At 39.6% G+C, this 19194-nt stretch overlaps 1 protein-coding gene across 1 annotated transcript; it reads right to left on the bottom strand.

Moving 5' to 3' along the window:
* Positions 1-565: 565 nt before the first annotated feature.
* On the bottom strand, positions 566-17848 carry LOC117532618 (mitochondrial import inner membrane translocase subunit TIM44-like). The gene is made up of 13 exons (XM_034195983.1): positions 17712-17848; positions 14231-14335; positions 13850-14017; positions 13658-13738; positions 13353-13502; positions 12666-12799; positions 12452-12537; positions 12103-12195; positions 11459-11583; positions 8028-8078; positions 7770-7859; positions 7334-7444; positions 566-3155 (listed from the first exon to the last, which is right to left on the bottom strand). The coding sequence occupies exons 1-13, from the start codon at positions 17739-17741 to the stop codon at positions 3036-3038; spliced, it is 1344 nt and encodes a 447-aa protein (XP_034051874.1). The 5' UTR covers positions 17742-17848; the 3' UTR covers positions 566-3035.
* Between the last annotated feature and the right edge of the window lie 1346 nt (positions 17849-19194).

Raw genomic sequence — 19194 nt, 5'->3', positions numbered from 1 at the left:
ACTCAGGGTAGTTTTAGAGCAGTGTTTCTCAAACTTTTTCATACCAAGGACCACTTAACCAATACAAAAACACTCGCGGACCACCTAACTCCACTAATATCAAAAAACACATCGTTTCTCTAGAACAGATTACAAATCGCCTGAGAATGGTACAAACAAGTGGCAATTATCATGCAATTAAAAGTGAAACTTAACCTTGCTCCATTGCGGAGATATTCCCGCGAGAGTGCGGAAAACTTAAATGTATTTATTTATTTCAAATGTGAAATGTTACCAATATACTCACGGACCACTAGGGGGTGCTCACGGACCACACTTTGAGAAGCACTGTTTTAGAGGAATGGTCATTAAATCCACTTTTGCTGATATTTATATCTCATATTTGAATGATGAGAAACTGTATTTTGGCTGCATAGATGACATTGTGACTGATAGCGGCACTAGAGGAAAGCTCATGAAGTAAACAGAGTATGGCCTCTGGTTTAAAGGAGTTCATTACATTTCAAGATTTGCTGAAGATCAAACCAAACAAAATATTAGATGAAATGTCAGGCCTCAAACAACCTTATTTTCTGGAGAACAAACATACTTTATTCAAATGCAATCTGTCCAATAGCTGTTGAGGTGTCTTGCAGTTGACCAGCTGTAGGCAGGGAACATGTTCTCATGCTAGTACTGAGTTACAGGTTTTCACTTCATCTCTCTTTACAGCTTATCATGCACGTTTAGCAACAAATCCACCCATCAGTTGTCCCAAAATCCTCAACATGTGTTGTTTTACCCCCAGGGGTGACTCAAGTCAACAGCACACACACAGGATGGTGTGCATAGTGTGACTATCAGTCATGTTTTTCAGTTAGTAACACCATGTCAAATCATATTAACGACAACTGTTAAACGAATAAAACATGCTGAATTAGTTGCGGTAAAATCCAGGCACTAAAAATATTCATGAGGGGCTTCTCCTTCACAGTTATGGACATTTCTTCCGATGAATGAAAATGTAATCGAGGACTGAGAGTTCAGTACAGTCAAAATGTGTTCAATCTTCAGTGACATGTGAGTATCATACTGTATGAATGTCAAACCAGTCATCACATCAGTACAGTAATGTGCTTATTCATTCTAGTTTTCGTCTTCAGCACTAACCCCTTAAAAAAACGACAAATAAAAGTAAACCAAATACTTCAGTAAAACAAACGGCTGAAAAATGTACAACATGAGATGGCAAATGATCCTGAAACAATGAAGCTGCCATGATGACATATGATTGTGGTCCCAGCCAAACTTACAAAGAAGAATTACTCCACATTTAATATATGTACAAGGAGTTCAGAGCTTATATTAATATGTAGATACAATACAGTTCTTCTTATATAAGGGTGTACAGAATATACAGTCTTGATGCCCAATGCTTTGCAACTGGAAAAAAGTACACAAGACGGCTTATTCTGTTTTATCCAGTTGTTTGTGTTTTCTGTAGTGCATTAGCCGATCTGAGCTACAGTACACATGACATATGGTTCAAACATTTTCTTATTTGGTAAACTATTTTACTTTTGATACATTTCTGATGTGTAAGCCAGTAGGGACCATCACAGGTGAATTGTGATTTTCCTAAGAGGATTTTCTTTCAATGGTCATTTGGCCTAAAGAAAATAAAACTTTTCTCTCTAAAAAAAACTAAAGAATGTAAAATGATTGTTATTTTCACCTTCTCTAATGTGTATTTTAATGGTGATTTAAACACATCGTCGTTAAGGGGTCTTTAATGGGATGGACATACTCCTGAAAGTGGACGGTTATATTACATTGAGCGTCTACATAGGAATAGTGATTACACGTTTTTTGGCAGATCTTCACAGATTTAGGCAGATGATGAAATCCTTATTATAAATCTCATGGACTTTTGAGACTCTGCGCGAAGTTAGAGTTGCAATGAAGCCTTAAAGTTGTATTCCAGCCTTTAAATTCTGCAGTCTATCACAGTTTGGAGACTCACAGGAGACACGTTTTAAAAAGAATGCTTCAAATAAAAATAACAGAGGCTTACATATCTTCATTTTTATTTTTAGTACGAGTCAAGGTTAAAAAACACCGGATCCTATATTTCCCATACTGCAAGTTAATGGCCTCTTTAGTTTATCGGCGTCAGATCCTTCCTGCCTATTAAATGCTCTTTTCTTTCCAAATCCTAAATTCACCAAACAGGGTTTCTGTTAGAAATGTGTTTCAAGTCCAATCTGAGGAAACTGATGAAATCATCAGGGTTCTTTTATCAGAATTTTAAAAAGCTTCCTCCTATTTTTACAGGTTGAATAGACTCCTCGTCTCAGGTGAATTCATCTGCTTATGTCAAATGATGCGCCCCTTCAACTTGAAGCATGTTTGCTTTGCAAACCGGTCTCTCATGTCCCCCTCAGCTATGTTTGTTACTGCACATCACACTACCCAAATGTTCGTATCCTGTTGACATCATTTGACAAAGAGAGAGGAGATTTAACTTAGTTTTAGGCTTCAGATATCCCTCTCAAGACGCAGATGCCATGTCCATTTTAGACTTACTATCTTCTTGGATATCACCACCAGACAGGTATGGAGTGACTGTACCATTGAATGAAAGCCAGTTTGTAAAAAAAAAGATGTTTCTGTCCATTCAAAATGAATAAAAAAGGTTCTGCTCCACATGGAAACCCAAACACTAAGGTAACCAGTGACAACACACACACACATTGATGGACCCCCGGTTGTCTATGGATATATCATATACTGCTGTTTGTCCGTATATCCTCGCTCCATAGAGCTTATGAATATATACATGTGCACATAAATCCTCTGGAAAGCAATGGGAAATGTAAGTGTGTGCAGGTACAGTCTCTGGCATGACACAGGAGCAGGAGCGCAGTGTTTACTCAGAAGTGATGTGTGTGAGTCAGTGTGTGCAGGTGTTCCAAGCACATCCTTGTGTCTGCCCTTCTTCACAGTTAGCGTGTCCCATGTCAGCCTGTTCACCTGCGCTTCTCCTCTTCCTCCTCCTAGAGGGCCTGCTCCGTGCTGGAGGCGGAGATGTCCAGGAGTCTCCAGGCTGCGCTGGGATTCAGCTCCTCCTGATCCCGACACAACGCCCAAACATACATCATCCTCATCACCTTCTCCTGTTGAGGGAGGAGGAGAGCACATGGTCAGTCTTGCACAGTATGGAGGCCTGCTCTAGACTTAAAGGTCTCCTATTATACTATTTTCAGGCATATATTATAGGTCTCAGATATATAAAATGTCTATGAAGTGTTTTGCTCAAAATACCAAACAGATCACCCGTTCTAGCCATGCCTCATACCCCTCTATTTCAGCCCTGTTAGAGAAGTGCTGATTCCGGCTCCGTATCTGAAACAGTATAGAGCTCAAATGCTTTCTCTCACGGGTTTACCACAAGGTGAGTTCCTTTTTATTTCCTGCTTCTTTAGGCAAGGCAAGTTTATTTATATAGCACTTTTCAACACAAGGCAATTCAAAGTGCTTTACAAAAAATGAAAGAGATTAAGAAAATGGCATTTAAAATCAGTCATTAAAAAGAAAAGCTAATAAAATATAAAAGTTACAGTGCAGTCTAAGATATGAATAGTTCAATTAAAAGCAGCGACAAAAAGAAAAGTCTTCAGCCTGGATTTAAAAGTAGTCAGAGTTGCAGCGGACCTGCAGGTTTCTGGGAGTTTGTTCCAGATATTTGGAGCATAATAACTGAACGCTGCTTCTCCATGTTTAGTTCTGACTCTGGGGACAGAAAGCTGACCAGTCCCTGAAGACCTGAGAGATCTGGATGGTTCATAATTTAGCAGGAGGTCAGAAATGTATTTTGGGCCTAAACCATTCAGTGCTTTATAAACCAGCAGCAGTATTTTGAAATCTATTCTTTGACACACAGGAAGCCAGTGTAAAGACTTCAGAACAGGAGTGATGTGATCCACTTTCTTAGTGTTAGTGAGGACTCGAGCAGCAGCGTTCTGAATTAGCTGCAGCTTTCTAATAGATTTTTTAGTGAGACCTGTGAAGACACCATTGCAGTAGTCGAGTCTACTGAAGATAAAAGCATGGACAAGTTTTTCCAAATCCTGCTGTGACATTAGTCTTTTAATCCTAGATATATTCTTTAGGTGATAGTAGGCGGATTTAGTAACTGTTTTAATGTGACTGTTGAAACTCAGGTCAGAGTCCATGACTACACCTAGATTTCTGGCTTTATCTGTTGTTTTGAACATTGCAGACTGAAGCTCAGTGCTAACTTTTATACGTTCTGACTTGGCTCCAAAAACCATTACCTCAGTTTTATCTTTGTTTAATTGGAGAAAGTTCTGACACATCCGGTGATTGATTTGTTCAATGCACCTACTCAGTGTTTGAATTGGAGCATAGTCTCCTGGTGAAATTGTTACGTACATTTGTGTGTCATCTGCATAGCTATGGTAACTTATTTTGTTGTTCTTCATTATCTGAGCCAGTGGTAGCATGTAGATGTTAAAGAGAAGAGGCCCCAAGATGGAGCCTTGAGGAACCCCACATGTCATATTTGTCCACTCAGATGTGTATTTACCTATAGAAACAAAGTTGTTTCTGTCCTTTAAGTAGGATTCAAACCAATTCAGAACTGTTTCCGAAAGTCCCACCCAGTTCTCCAGTCGGTCTAGTAATATGCTGTGGTCAACAGTGTCAAACGCAGCACTGAGATCTAATAATACTAACACTGAAGTTCTGCCACTGTCTGTGTTTAAGTGGATGTCATTAAAGACCTTTACAAGAGCAGTCTCAGTGCTGTAGTTTGGACGAAAGCCTGACTGGAACACATCCAAACAGTTATTTAAATGCAAGAAATTACTCAACTGTTGAAAAACAACTTTTTTTTTTTTTTTTTTTTTTTTACGAGCGGTTTAATGACTGCAGTTTTCAGTGCTTGTGGAAAAATACCTGAGTGAAGAGATTTGTTTACTATATGAAGTAGATCTGAGGCCATGCAAGGCAAAACATCTTTGAAAAATCCTGTTGGAATAATATCAAGGCAGCAGGAGGAGGATTTCAGAAGTTGAATAATGTCCTCTAGGTTTTTATCATTAATCTGATGGAATTGTGTCATGATGTCTGAATTGATGTTAAGTGGAGATAGGGACAACACATTTGCTGTTCCTGATGCAGAGGCACTGACTGCTTGTCTGATTTTCAGAATTTTGTCAGTGAAAAAGGAGGCAAAATCATTGCACGCCCTGGTGGATAGAAATTCAGAGGCTACTGACACTGGGGGGTTAGTTAGTCTGTCGACGGTAGCAAACAAGGCACGTGCGTTGTTTTTGTTTTTGGTAATGATGTCAGAGAAGAACGATTGTCATGCGTTTTTCAATTCCAAATTATAAAGGCCAAGTCTCTCTTTATAGATTTCAAAGTGAACCTGGAGATTTGTTTTTCGCCACCTGCGTTCAGCTTTTCGACATTCTCTTTTTTCTGTTTTCACGGTCATGGCCTTTCTCCATGGAGATATTTTCTTGCCAGACACTTCCTTTAACCTAGTTGGAGCAATGGCATCTATAACATTTTTAATTTTTTAATTAAAATGATCTACTAGCTCATTTACTGAGATGTTAGCAGGGGCAAGTGTGGAAGAGAAATTCTGAGTAAACATTTCCCTAGTATTTTCAGTTAAACATTGCTTTGTGGTTACCTCTTTTTGAACATTTTTGTGAACAGAAATAGAGCTCTCAAAGAAAACACAGGAATGGTCAGAGAGTGCAACATCAGTCACCACAACCTTAGAGATATTCAGACCCTTTGAGATAATTAAGTCCAGAGTGTGCCCCTTATTGTGCGTGGGCTCCGTCACATGCTGAGTCAGTCCATAGCTATCAAGAACACAAAATAGTTCTTTAGCCCCTCTGTCTTGGGGGTTGTCAACATGGATGTTAAAATCACCAACAATGACTAGACGGTCAAAGTCAATACACACTATAGACAGCAGTTCAGTAAAGTCATCAAAAAAGCTTGCACAGTATTTGGGTGGTCTATAGATATTTAGGAACAGAGCTCGAGAGGAGCATTTCAGCCGAAGGGCCACATATTCAAAAGAAGCAAAGTTCCCATAAGATGTCTTCCTGCATTGAAGGGAATCATTGAACAGAATAGCAACTCCACCTCCTTTCTTATGCATTCTTTCCTGACTCATAAAACTAAAGTTGGGAGGGGTTGATTCGATAAGAACAGCTGCACTGTTATTCTGTTCAATCCAAGTTTCTGTTAAAAACATAAAATCGAGATTGTGCTCAGTGATAAAATCATTGATTAAAAATGTTTTTCCTGCCAAAGACCTGACATTTAATAAAGCTAGTTTAAGTTTGTTAAACACACTATCAGTCATGTTTTTTGTAACAAGCTGTGGCTGACATGGAATCACTGCTAAATTAGATACACTCACACAAACGTTTGAGCGCTTCCTGTTTCTATGATTCACCGCTCTTAATCTATTACCTATCAACACAGATATCGGCAAAGCTACTGGCAGGCAGGGCCCCGGCATGTCCTGGAAAGAGTTGAGAGTGCCATACGCCCTTGAGCCTGGACCCATCACATATCAGTAAGAGTTTGTTGTGTTTTGTACACACACATCCTTATCAGGCTTCGGAGACTGCAGATGCCCCCTGCAGATACACATACTCTCTCCAGTACAGCGTTAGCTCTGAGTGTTAGCGATGCTTGCTAATGTAAACAAAGACCATATTACTTTCAAAAAACGTCACGCATTGTTTCTGATAAAGCGGCGTTTCTGATAGGCCCGTGGGCCTAAAGCCAGCCCACATTTCCAATATTACGTCATGACCGCAGCAAATCTGGATCAGCTCCGTTGTACCCCCGTTTTTAGAGATTTGGGTACGGAGGAAAAGAGAGAGGGTTGTATTTTCTGACACTTTCTGAGTCACCTTACACCCCGTGCACATATATTCATGTATACAAGACATCAAAAAGTGCATTTTGCATGATAGGAGACCTTTAAAGGGAGGGTTTGTCTGTTGTGAACTGGAGTGGTATGAGGGGCTGCTTATCTTTAGTAAATATGTTCCCTAGAGTAGAAGAATATAGTAAATATAAGTATCTCATACATCCCCACTTCAAAACATTAAAACTAGTCCTATCGCTACATCAAACCTGTGAAATTCAAAGTCATACATTCAGATGCAAACTGAGAACTGAGAAAACTCTGCTTAACTGAGCTCCTTTCAACCATTTCAGTTGTTTGGGTCCTTGAAATAACTTATATCAGATGTTCTATTCATGTGCAGTTGATGAGGAGTTTACTGACCGGATCTCCTTCCACAAGGTCTCCTTTGGGGCTGCGGATCACCATGACGACCTGCGCCTGGAAGGTGATGATCAGCACTGGGCCCTGGTCCATCATCTTACCCATCGCTAGCTACATCACAGGGAGAGACAACAAACACACTCAATACATTTGAAGGAAACATTTAACATCAGGTATTAAATGATATGATACCAATCAGATATCATCTTTTTCCACATCTTAGAAAAGCTGTTGATAAATCATTTGTATTGATGCAATACATGACTCATTTATTCAAACGGCTGCTTCTTTTTAACTCTTTAAAAGCAATATTTAAGCAAAATGTGGTGAAATGTCTTATAAACTCAAAGGATTTTTAATTCCAGTGTCAAATACTCGACAACTCAACAATCATTTTAGCCTATACCTCAATGACGGCTAATGAACAAGCACTTACATCTATGTTATCAATGTCCAGGATTTTGGACTGGAAGAGCAGCCCCAGAGCTCTGGCCTGCTGGATGGGGTGAGCCAGCTGACTGTACGTCTGAGGAAGGGCAAGGAAAACACGTTTAGCATAAGAATGGACTTTCACACACACTACTATACAAGATATATAACAGCATAAAGAAGTCGGAATGAAATACAAATAATGGTTTATTATGTTAGAGTTTAATGAAATTCAAAATGTAGGAGGCAGCAGTATGTTACTCACAGCTTCATAGCACCAGTCTTTTAATACATCCAGCTCTCCACGGATCATAGCCTGAGGAGAGGACAGAGACACTGTGTCAACAATGATTGTTTACAACAGGAGAGGGCATTTCACAAAGCCAGGGAGACAGTAAACACATTTTATTTGGTTAAATCCTGCCTGTTTCTATTGTTTTGTCAGAATCAGAATCAAGTTTATTGCCAGGTACGTTAAAAAAGGATGCTAAAGACAAGTATTTACACAAAATGTAAATGTAACAACAAAATTAAAACACTTATAGGACAATGAGTATATATGGCAAAATCACAGTGTTTCCCACAGATCTGAACTATACTTGGGGGGGGGGGGGTTGAGGTGACGTGCCTTTGTGACGTGCAACAACATTAACATTTCTGTTGGTCGCTTGTTAGCAGACTCTTCACGCGATGGCAGAGCGAACAGGTACAGGCAGGGCTCATAGTGACAGCCCTATAGTTTAAATCTACTACCCACAAATAACCATATGGGCATGGGTTACTATTTTTTTTTTTTTTTTTTTTTAAAATGGTAAATGTATTTAGGAACCTATCCATGTGATTTTAAGTGGGGGTGGACCTCAAATCCTCTAGGGGGGTCCGAGGGCATGCTCCCCCGGTAAAATGCATCAATCTGGTGCACTTTGAGGGGGAAATAAAGAGACTAGATCTATGGAAACACCCATATGAAACAGAACTGTATTAGGGATGTTAAGATTCACCGATTCGCATCGGTGCACCGGCATAAACGTTCAGGATGCGAGTGCACCGGTTGAAAGAGTGCACATCGTCTACAGTTTGGGTTGAACTCGCGATGCATCGATTGTATCTTTGCATCGGTACAAAACCGATTCATTCATATAATATCCCCTCATCCTGTCAGCACTCAGCAGAGACGATCTTTGATCTTTGCTTCGCACTACGGAGGCCGAGAGTCTCAGTTATCAACACACATGGAGGTCGAAGAGAAACACAGCGCACCGGAAAATACCAACAAATCAAACGTTTGGCAACACTTCGGATTTTTCAAGAAAGACGGTCAACTTGAAAAATCGCTCGCAAATTGTAAACGATGCCGTGCCGCTTTAGTACGAGGAATTTAGCGACGCACATAAAGAGGCGACATGGGGTCTGCGGCTGAAAAGAGAAACCTGAAAGTTAGACATATGAGTTAAATCACTCAGTGAGGTGTTCTGTCAGAGAGAGTGGTGTTTAGTTTACAGCAGCCTGTGACTGCCAACAATAGTTTACATGTCTTCCTTACTGTAAGCAGTTATGAAATACCTGTTTGTGAAAGGTTATTTGTATTCTTTATTGTTCATATAGAAACCACTGCTTTCTGCTCACTGGTGAGTTAGCCTATGGATGAGTGTTCAGCACATCAGGCTGGCAGCTGTATGGGCATGGCACTATGGTAGCTGTTATTTGCACATTGTTAATCATGGCAATGCATCCTTACATTGTTTAACTGTGAGGTGTTATACAATTGTACTCTGGAGAGGTTTTTAAGGTAAAAAAGGTATAAAAAAAAAACAGCATAATGGGATGTGCAGTACTAGTAGAGAGAACCAAATATGCAAAGCACTTTTTTGTTAATTTATGATTTGCTGCATATAAGGAAAACAACTAAAATCCTCTGTTGTACCATAGAAGTATCATTATTTTGCATCGTGTTGAATCGCATCGTATCGCCCCGTATCGCATGTTGATCAAATCGTATCGAACTGTATCGCAACAGGGGTGAATCGTATCGTATCGCATCGCCTGGTGTTTTAAATGTATCGTTAATGTATCGTATCGTGGCAACGTATCGAGATGCGCATCGCATCGGCCTCAGTGATGGAGATGCACATCCCTAAATTGTAAACATTTCAATAATCATAAAATCATGGCCATAACCAATAACATACCTTTAATTTAATTTGATCGCATGTTGTTGATGTTTTTAATGATGTCAGGACTTATGTCCTAAATGTTGCTGTATTATTGTTGTATTATTGTTGTATTGTTTTAAGTGTCGGACCCCAGGAAGAGTAGCTTTTGTCGAGAGCAAAAGCTAATTGGGATCCTTAATAAACATAAACATACCATTTCCAATATGAAAAAACACTGAAACTTGTTTATTTATTTTTGGTTCATTTATAGTTGTGAGTGTGTCTCGGCTCCTGAACCAGCCTCTCCTGTCTCCCTCCTCTCCCCCCTGCTCCTCTTTGAGGCAGCAGCAAATACTAGTTTTAGCTCTCAACAAGTTTTAAAAGTGTATCTTGCCTTTTTTCACCTACTTAACTTTTTTATTTTTTATTCATGCATATTTTACTAATCACTCCCCCCTCAAATGGAAATATGTGTTTACATAAATGGTGACCAAACCGTTTGAGACCCACTGAGAACTTAGACTAAGTTAACTATCTAAACACTCAGAGTCCTTTACCTCACCTGAGCTGAGGTTATCCCGAGCTTGAATGACACACAGAGACCAATCAAGGGCTTTGATTTATGATCTGTATGACAGTGGCCATGTCGGCCACATCATGTAGACAGCCAGTCACCCTGTGTGAGGCAGGCCACTTAACAGGCCAGGCCATCGGGAAGCCCCCCGGTCCTCCCGATGGCCAGTCCTGGACTGGGTACAGGAGGCGTAGAGCGAGGGATCATTGTCCACAAGTTAATCAATCGCAGATGGCGTCGTGATCGCGGACGAAAAAACAAAAACTAAATGGGTCGCGAAATATACTCGGGCGGCCGTTAATATAGCTGGGCGGCCCCCCGCCCAAGTATAGTCTGTGTGGGAAACCCTGTATTATATTTTAAAGTGGAGGGTTGTGCAGACATGTGTGCAAAAATGTGCAAAATGCAGTCAGAGAGTAGAGCATGAACATGGCTCACAGTATTAAGAAAGAAAAAAGAGGAAAAATAACAAGATGTAGTTCACATGATGATCATTAATGTAATGTAATTGTGTGTTTAAAGACAGCCCATTGCGCCAAATTCAGTGTGATTAGACAACTGTAGACCACATCACTCTGATTTGGCTTCCCATTGATTGGTAACCTAAATAATTAGCTAGAAATGTATGTGCTTTTAACTCATCATCAACTCTTGACCATGAAGGACGTAAGCATTCGTTTAATGTTTTCTCCAATCAATAATCAAAAGGACTTATTTAGCTGCTGAGCATGCTTGGACATATTAAAAAATCTGACAGTTCCAACCTGACTTTACTCATTCTAACACAAATGACTTACTTAATCTGATCTAAACTGGAGTAAAATTACAAATGTAATGAAGTAAGACACTTCATCAGTAATTATTTTCTTGGTTGTCTTCCTGAAATACCCTCAGGTATTGTGAAAGAGAGTGTGAATGAAGAAGTTCAAAAGTCAAGGACACACTGACAGAGTAGAAGAGTCTATTTACCTCCAGTATGTTCGGAATGATGTCTTTCTCACACTGTTTGAGGAAAATGTCTTTATCAAAAGTGGGGTCAGCCTTCACAATCTCCGTCAGCACCTCCGACATTTCTGTCTTAGAGAACAGACCGCCTGGAAAACAAACACTGACAAAATCAACATCAGCAACACAAACAAATCAGTCTCTACTATAGATAGGATGTTAACAACTATACGTTTATAACCCAAGTCTATGCTTTTCCAATTCCTTCATTTGTCTATAAAACATGCTGTGACAACATGAAGCATGCATTTCATTCTTTACCGCTCAGTTAGGAGAGTGGAGCTGGTTTAATCACTAGAGTCAACCATCATAACATGGCTTATGAAGGTGGAGAAAATCCCTTGAATGCACTGGACAAAAGCTATTTCCTTAAACTGCAGATATTGTTATTTTTGTGATAGCTAATATAGTTTAAATAAGCAAACATGACTTCTTGTTTGATCAATCTGACTGTGGAAATTGCCAAAGTATATGAAAGGTCATGTTTTATTCTGTTTAGAGAGCAAAGTATCCATAACATAGAGATTAATTTAGCCAAAATAATCCTATAAAATATTATGATAATGATAAGAAACCTAAAATGAACACAAACTAATGCCGGGCATTACCTAGGAATCCAGTGACAGTGTCAGTCACAGCTCTGGATGCTCTGACGACCGCATTGTCACTCTCATCATATTTCATCTTAATATCAAAGAATCCTGTAGGAAACACAAAGGGAGAAATGGAGTAAATGTTTTTCAGTGGTTAGGTAGGATGGAGAAAAAGATCACAGAGGGCTCTATGTATGGTCTGGTTAAAAACACCATTTCTAAACGGTTCAAATGTATAATGCAGTGTAGTGTAGAGAATGTGGTGCCATCTGCTGCCTTTAATGGGAACTACTCATGTGCACAATGTAGGTGATTTATTATATAACACAGTATCTAAGAAGATAAACACTGAGGATTTCCTTACTGTTAAAAACGACATTATTGTCCTTAAAGTCCTGCCACTGCTGGTACCACTTTGAATCCTTGTGGAGAACGACACCCATATCCTCCCTGCATCACAGAATACAAGAAAATCACTCTTATCATTAGAGATGTTAACAACATAAATACGGAGCATACATTCCAAATGGAGATGTGTGATTACAGAACAGGTGAGAGGGGACACAGGTTTGACTCACTCATTGGCATCGAACACTCTTGTGTCGCCGTCTGCTCCTTTGGAGGAGAAATCGCTCCTCTTCCTCAGGTGTGGGGGGGCTCTGTAAGAGCCGTCATCCCCGACATCTATCTCATTTTTCATGGACTCCACACCCTGCACAGATCACACACACACGTGTATAACTGGACTTTACTGGACATGTATATATATATATATATTCACCTGATAAGCTGAACAACTGCAGTCTTTCTGTTTAGAGCTTAGATTTAAAAGTACATTTCTCCCAATGGTCTGACATCGTTCAGTGGTTTGCTTAACAAGCTCCTGGAGCTGACAGGCCAGAACTACATTACCCTCTGATATCTACTATTTGAGATCATAGTGGTTTTTCTCAATATTTATCTTTACATTTCAACCTGTTAACTCATTTGCAACAGATCCAGGAAAATATTGTCGTCATTTGAGAAACAAAATGAACAAAAAACCAAACCGTTTGGCTGTGGTAATTATGTTTCATTCTAAATGAACGCTGACATTAGTTTGCGAATGTGTGAGTGACTTGATTGGCACAGCAAGAACTTTGGCCCATAAACCACTGCTTAGTATTATCTTTCTGCATCTAAAAATAGTAGAGATTATTATTATTATTATTGTCCTTTTGAAGGTGAACCTGTAAACGTATGGATATTGTGTTTTCTCTTCTGACCTGTGAGATGGCCCTAAATGCACCGGTTTTGCCCAGTTTTTCTCCTCCTTTGGACACAGACTCTGCAGAGTGCATTGCTGACTTGGCAGCCCCCTCCACACTTTCCTTGATCCTCTTCCCAATGTCAGTACGAGTTACTTCCTCAAGACCCTAAAGACCAGAATGTGAGACATCAGACACACACGAAAACAAATCAACACAAATGCAATTATTCAGTCCATAAAAGTGCCTTTCCAGAAACTTAGTGTAACCTTTTTTCTGATTACCGTTCTATTGGTAAACCAGAGGAAGTGCTGAAACCTTACCTCCTTGACGGTCTCCGACAGAGATCCAAAGGTTTTCTTAAACACCTCGGAAGTCTTCACTGTCTCAGACTCTATAGATTTCTATTAAAGAAAAAGAAATACATATTATTATATATATATATATATATATTATTCAAAGATAATTGTTATCGTCTAATATAAGAGAGATTGAAAACCAAATATTGCTCTCACATATTTCCTGCGGGCTTGTTGGAGAGCATCAGACTCGTCAAGCCGCTTGGCCTCTTCTCTGAACTTCTTTATGTTGTCTTTCATATCCTGATTCTTGTTGAATTCCTGACGCAGGTTATCCACAAACTCTCCCAGAAAACCTTTACGACCTCCGGAAGCATATCGAACCTAATGAGATAAACAGAAAAGAGGACATTAGTTCAACAGAGTGAACAGATCATTAACATACAGTATTTGCTCTATTTAGTAACTAACTATGAAAACATCACTTCTTACCTAAAATGTATTCTTGAGAGTAACACAAACAACTGAGCAGCTTCTTTGATGTAATTAACAATGTGTATGTGTGCTTTAAAGGTAACGGTAGCAGTCAGTGTGTACCTGCACAGTTGCAGCTGGACTCCTGTGTAGCGTGTAGGCGTCTCCTCTCCACACTGAGGGGACCAGAGGCCGGGAGCAGAGGGCCACGGCCCGTCGGCCAACCAGCTGCAAGGGACAGAGACTGTGAGTAACAAACAACTCTGTGGACACTGCAGTGGATGGAGAATAAAGATGCGAATAAGGAATATTTTCACTAACAATTATGTGGGCAGTTCTTTTTCTTGGAAATCATTGTATGTATAAAATGCCAGAAAATAGTAAAAAGAAAATCCCAGTCGATGTCCAACGTGATTACTTTAAATGATTTGCTGGTCTAAAACAGAAACATATTCTCCTTAATATTATGTAAAACTGTGAACATCTGGAAATCTTCATACATTATTGCATTAAAATTGACAATAACGATTAATCGATTAATAAAATAGCAGTACAATTTTGTTCTGACAGTGAACTAATCAAATAGTCAACTAATCGTTGCAGCTCTAATAGAGAATAGGTAACAGGTTAATGGAATACTAATGAGTTAAGCCCTCACAGTAATATTGAATAAAGAAATCAAATACACTGAACATAAATATAAATGCAACACTTTTGTTTTTGCTCCCATTTTTCATGAGATGAACTCAAAGATCTAAAACATTTTCTATATACACAAAATAACCATTTCTCTCAAATATTGTTCACAAATCTGAAAAAATCTGTGATAGTGAGCACTTCTCCTTTGCCGAGATAATCCATCCCACCTCACAGGTGTGTCATATCAAGATGCTGATTAGACAGCATGAGTATTGCACAGGTGAGCCTTAGGCTGGCCACAATAAAAGGCCACTCTGAAACGTGCATTTTTATCACACAGCACAATGCCACAGATGTCGCAAGTTTTGAGGGAGCGTGCAATTGGCATGCTGACAGCAGGAATGTCCACCAGAGCTGTTGCCCGTGAATTGAATGTTCATTTCTCTACCATAAGCCGTCTCCAAAGGCGTTTCAGAGAATTTGGCAGTACATCCAACCGGCCTCGCAACTGCAGACCACGTGTAACCACACCAGCCCAGGACCTCCACATCCAGCATGTTCACCTCCAAGATCGTCTGAGACCAGCCACTCGGACAGCTGCTGCAACAATCGGTTTGCATAACTAAAGAATTTCTGCACAAACTGTCAGAAACCGTCTCAGGGAAGCTCATCTGCATGCTCGTCGTCCTCATCGGGGTCTCGACCTGACTCCGGTTCGTCGTCGTAACCGACTTGAGTGGGCAAATGCTCACATTCGATGGTGTCTGGCACGTTGGAGAGGTGTTCTCTTCACGGATGAATCCCGGTTTTCACTGTTCAGGGCAGATGACAGACAGCGTGTGTGGCGTCGTGTGGGTGAGCGGTTTTCTGATGTCAATGTTGTGAATCGAGTGGCCCATGGTGGGGTTATGGTATGGGCAGGCGTATGTTATGGACGACGAACACAGGTGCATTTTATTGATGGCATTGTGAATGCACAGAGATACCGTGACGAGATCCTGAGGCCCATTGTTGTGCCATTCATCCACGACCATCACCTCATGTTGCAGCATGATAATGCACTGCCCCATGTTGCAAGGATCTGTACACAATTCCTGGAGGCTGAAAACATCCCAGTTCTTGCATGGCCAGCATACTCACCGGACATGTCACCCATTGAGCATGTTTGGGATGCTCTGGATCGGCGTATACGACAGCGTGTTCCAGTTCCTGCCAATATCCAGCAACTTCGCACAGCCATTGAAGAGGAGTGGACCAACATTCCACAGGCCACAATCAACAACCTGATCAACTCTATGCGAAGGAGATGTGTTGCACTGCGTGAGGCAAATGGTGGTCACACCAGATACTGACTGGTTTTCGGACCCCCCCAGACCCCCCCAATAAAGCAAAACTGCACGTTTCAGAGTGGCCTTTTATTGTGGCCAGCCTAAGGCACACCTGTGCAATAATCATGCTGTCTAATCAGCATCTTGATATGCCACACCTGTGAGGTGGGATGGATTATCTCGGCAAAGGAGAAGTGCTCACTATCACAGATTTTTTCAGATTTGTGAACAATATTTGAGAGAAATGGTTATTTTGTGTATATAGAAAATGTTTTAGATCTTTGAGTTCATCTCATGAAAAATGGGAGCAAAAACAAAAGTGTTGCATTTATATTTTTGTTCAGTGTACGAGACAAGCGGGCAAAGCAGGAGTCATGTTGTTGTGATGATACTTCTAAGGATCACATATACTATTTGCTAGGTGTCAGGGGTTCACCAACCAGGTGACAAGTAAAACCGTAACAGATGGTTGAAACTACAAACAAAACTTTGCATCCAGCTTGTTACTAAGATGTGGTCAACCACAAGCCTCTAGAACAGCTGTGCCCTTAGAAAGACACTTTGTTGTTTTTCTGATGCAATCCCTCCCTATACATGTCACAGGATGCTTACTTAATTCACGAAGAAGTACACCTGTTTGGCAAATTCTGTATTTTGTATGCTTCTCAATTAATATATTCAGCTTTTACATTGATGTGTGTCTCCTGTCTGAATCTGCATCAGTAGGGGGTTTAAATATTATAGGTCAAATGTAGACACTGTTGTTCTATTTGTGCCAGTGTTACACTTATGTGACCCAAATAGGAATTTCCCATATGTTGAGTTGTTACTGCTAATGTTTTAAATTAACAAATTAGACATTATGACATGTAAAACATGTTAGTCGTTATGACATGTTAAAACCTTTAACATGTCATAATCTATCTAATCTAATCTAGATGAGTATTACAGGAGATGGAGCACGAGTTGTAATTAAATAAATCACATTTTGATAGCATGACAGCAAAAAAAGACCTGCCTGTAAAGCACCAACACCTAAACTGATAGTATTTGGTCGACAATTTGGTCTTTTTATTGTTGTTGTTGTTGTTGATATATATCTTTAATATGATAAAAACCATTGGCAGTGGCACTGTTATTCTTAGCCATGTAACAAACTATGATGAGTCACATCATTTGGTGTAAAACCAGGATTAACGTTAGTTACTTAAAAATGTGAAGATATTATACCACCTTTATAACGCTAGTTACTTCATCAGGAGATTATACCATTAGTATTAACGCCTGTTTATAACTGAACGATGGGTCAGTATCTGGCTATATCTATGCGTCTAAAAGGCTTGCTTTTATACCACATTTTGGCGAATTAAAGCCCATATACACAGACATTTTCCCACCAAGAAACCCAAAAGAAGAATATAATTTTAGAGAATGATAGGTGAACAAGAACATTGAGAACCCGCAGTCCGTCTGATGCAACAAGGCCTTTTCTAATGGACATGGACACACTACGAAATCTCACTCACAAACCAGACATTAGAAATAAGTAACTATTAGCCGTATACTTCTACTCCCTTTGCACAGTTATTCTCTAAACACTTAAAACCTGTAATGAAGGACATGAATGGTTGTCTAACCTCGTAGCACCGACACACGGAGGCTGCCATCTTGATCTTCAAATGCGCCGAGCTGGAGCTACACGTGCGTCCTTGCTGCAGCAGCTGACCTTCCTCTCAGCCAATAGGAGCGCAGCTGAAGGGCTGGGGGCGGGGCCAGCTGTCAGCATCACTGTAAAGGGAGAATCCACCCTAAAAACAAACTACATTGTGCTTTTTATTTGACATTGCCCACAAACTGAGTGGCTGTGCAGGTTAACACATGCTAAATGTGCAAGCTCAGTTATGATTTAGACTAGAGCATATCCCAATGTATCACAGTTGTAGTGTAGGCTTCATGGTGTTCGCAGAGGAGACTTGCATTTTATTTTAAACATTGTCACCACTGTATCGTAAAAAAACAACAACGTATAAACTACTAAATATCTCTTTTAGTTTTTTTCATCTTATTAAGTAACTGTTTGTAATTTAAATTCCAATCTTTAAAAAGTCTGCTGTCTGTGAGTAAACATAGTTTTTATAGCTGGAGAATTTCCTCATGTATAAATACACAGCAGACTGACAAAAAGCACAGAAAAAGCTAAACATAAAGACTTAACAGAAAAATAAAACGTAAAAATAACGAACAATAATAGAAAAACGGACTATGACAAAAGTATGACACTTGTTAGGACTTCCAAGTTGTATCTGTTGTATATTGTCATTTCAGGTATCCTTTTTTTATAATAAGGCTATTCGCCTCCATTTTCTTTCATGCTTCCTCATTTTGTATTCCCTTATAACCAAATGCAACTGATTATATTCATTTTCTTTCCAGTCTTGTATTCAGTCTCTGTGTAGTACAGAACAACTCCACCGTGACATTACTATTAACCTCTTAAGTATGGTTCATTAAAATAACTCAGTGGTTTCAGACTCACTGTTGGCCTTGAATGTATTAAAGCTTTATAACACTGGGGTAACACACTGCTGCTTCTGAAATACAGTTCTTATTATCTTTATAGGCTATATGTTAAAGATAATCAGAATCAAGTGCATTGCCCTGGTACGTTTACACATACAGTAGCCTACAAGGAATTTGCTTTGGTATCTGGTGGTGCGAAAATAAACAGTCTAAGAAAATATGAAGTAATAGTAGGCAAACAAAAGAAACCTAAGGATAATAAAAAATAAGTATTTTTAAGAAACAATTTAGCATAAATATATATATAAGATAACATACATTTTATTGATCCCAAATTAGGAAATGTTTTCGTTGCAGCAGCATATAAAAACAGGGCATTGCACATACATCTATCTGACAAATAGAATACTATTGAAGGGCCAAATAACAGCTAACCCAATATAAAAGTGGGATATTATTCACATTAAGTGAGCAAAGAATGGCAAGGAATTTAAATGTAACATTTTCTTTAAATAACTATTGTAAAAACACCACACAATGTTTTTGGAAAACCAACCTTCTACAGGTGAAGTTACCTTAAGGATGGCCTGACTTGGTCAT

This window comes from Gymnodraco acuticeps, unplaced genomic scaffold (assembly GCF_902827175.1).
Source record: "Gymnodraco acuticeps unplaced genomic scaffold, fGymAcu1.1, whole genome shotgun sequence".
In the NCBI taxonomy this organism is placed as follows: Eukaryota; Metazoa; Chordata; class Actinopteri; order Perciformes; family Bathydraconidae; genus Gymnodraco; species Gymnodraco acuticeps.
The sequence above is the reverse complement of the archived record's forward strand: the minus strand, read 5'-3'. Positions and strand labels throughout refer to the sequence as shown.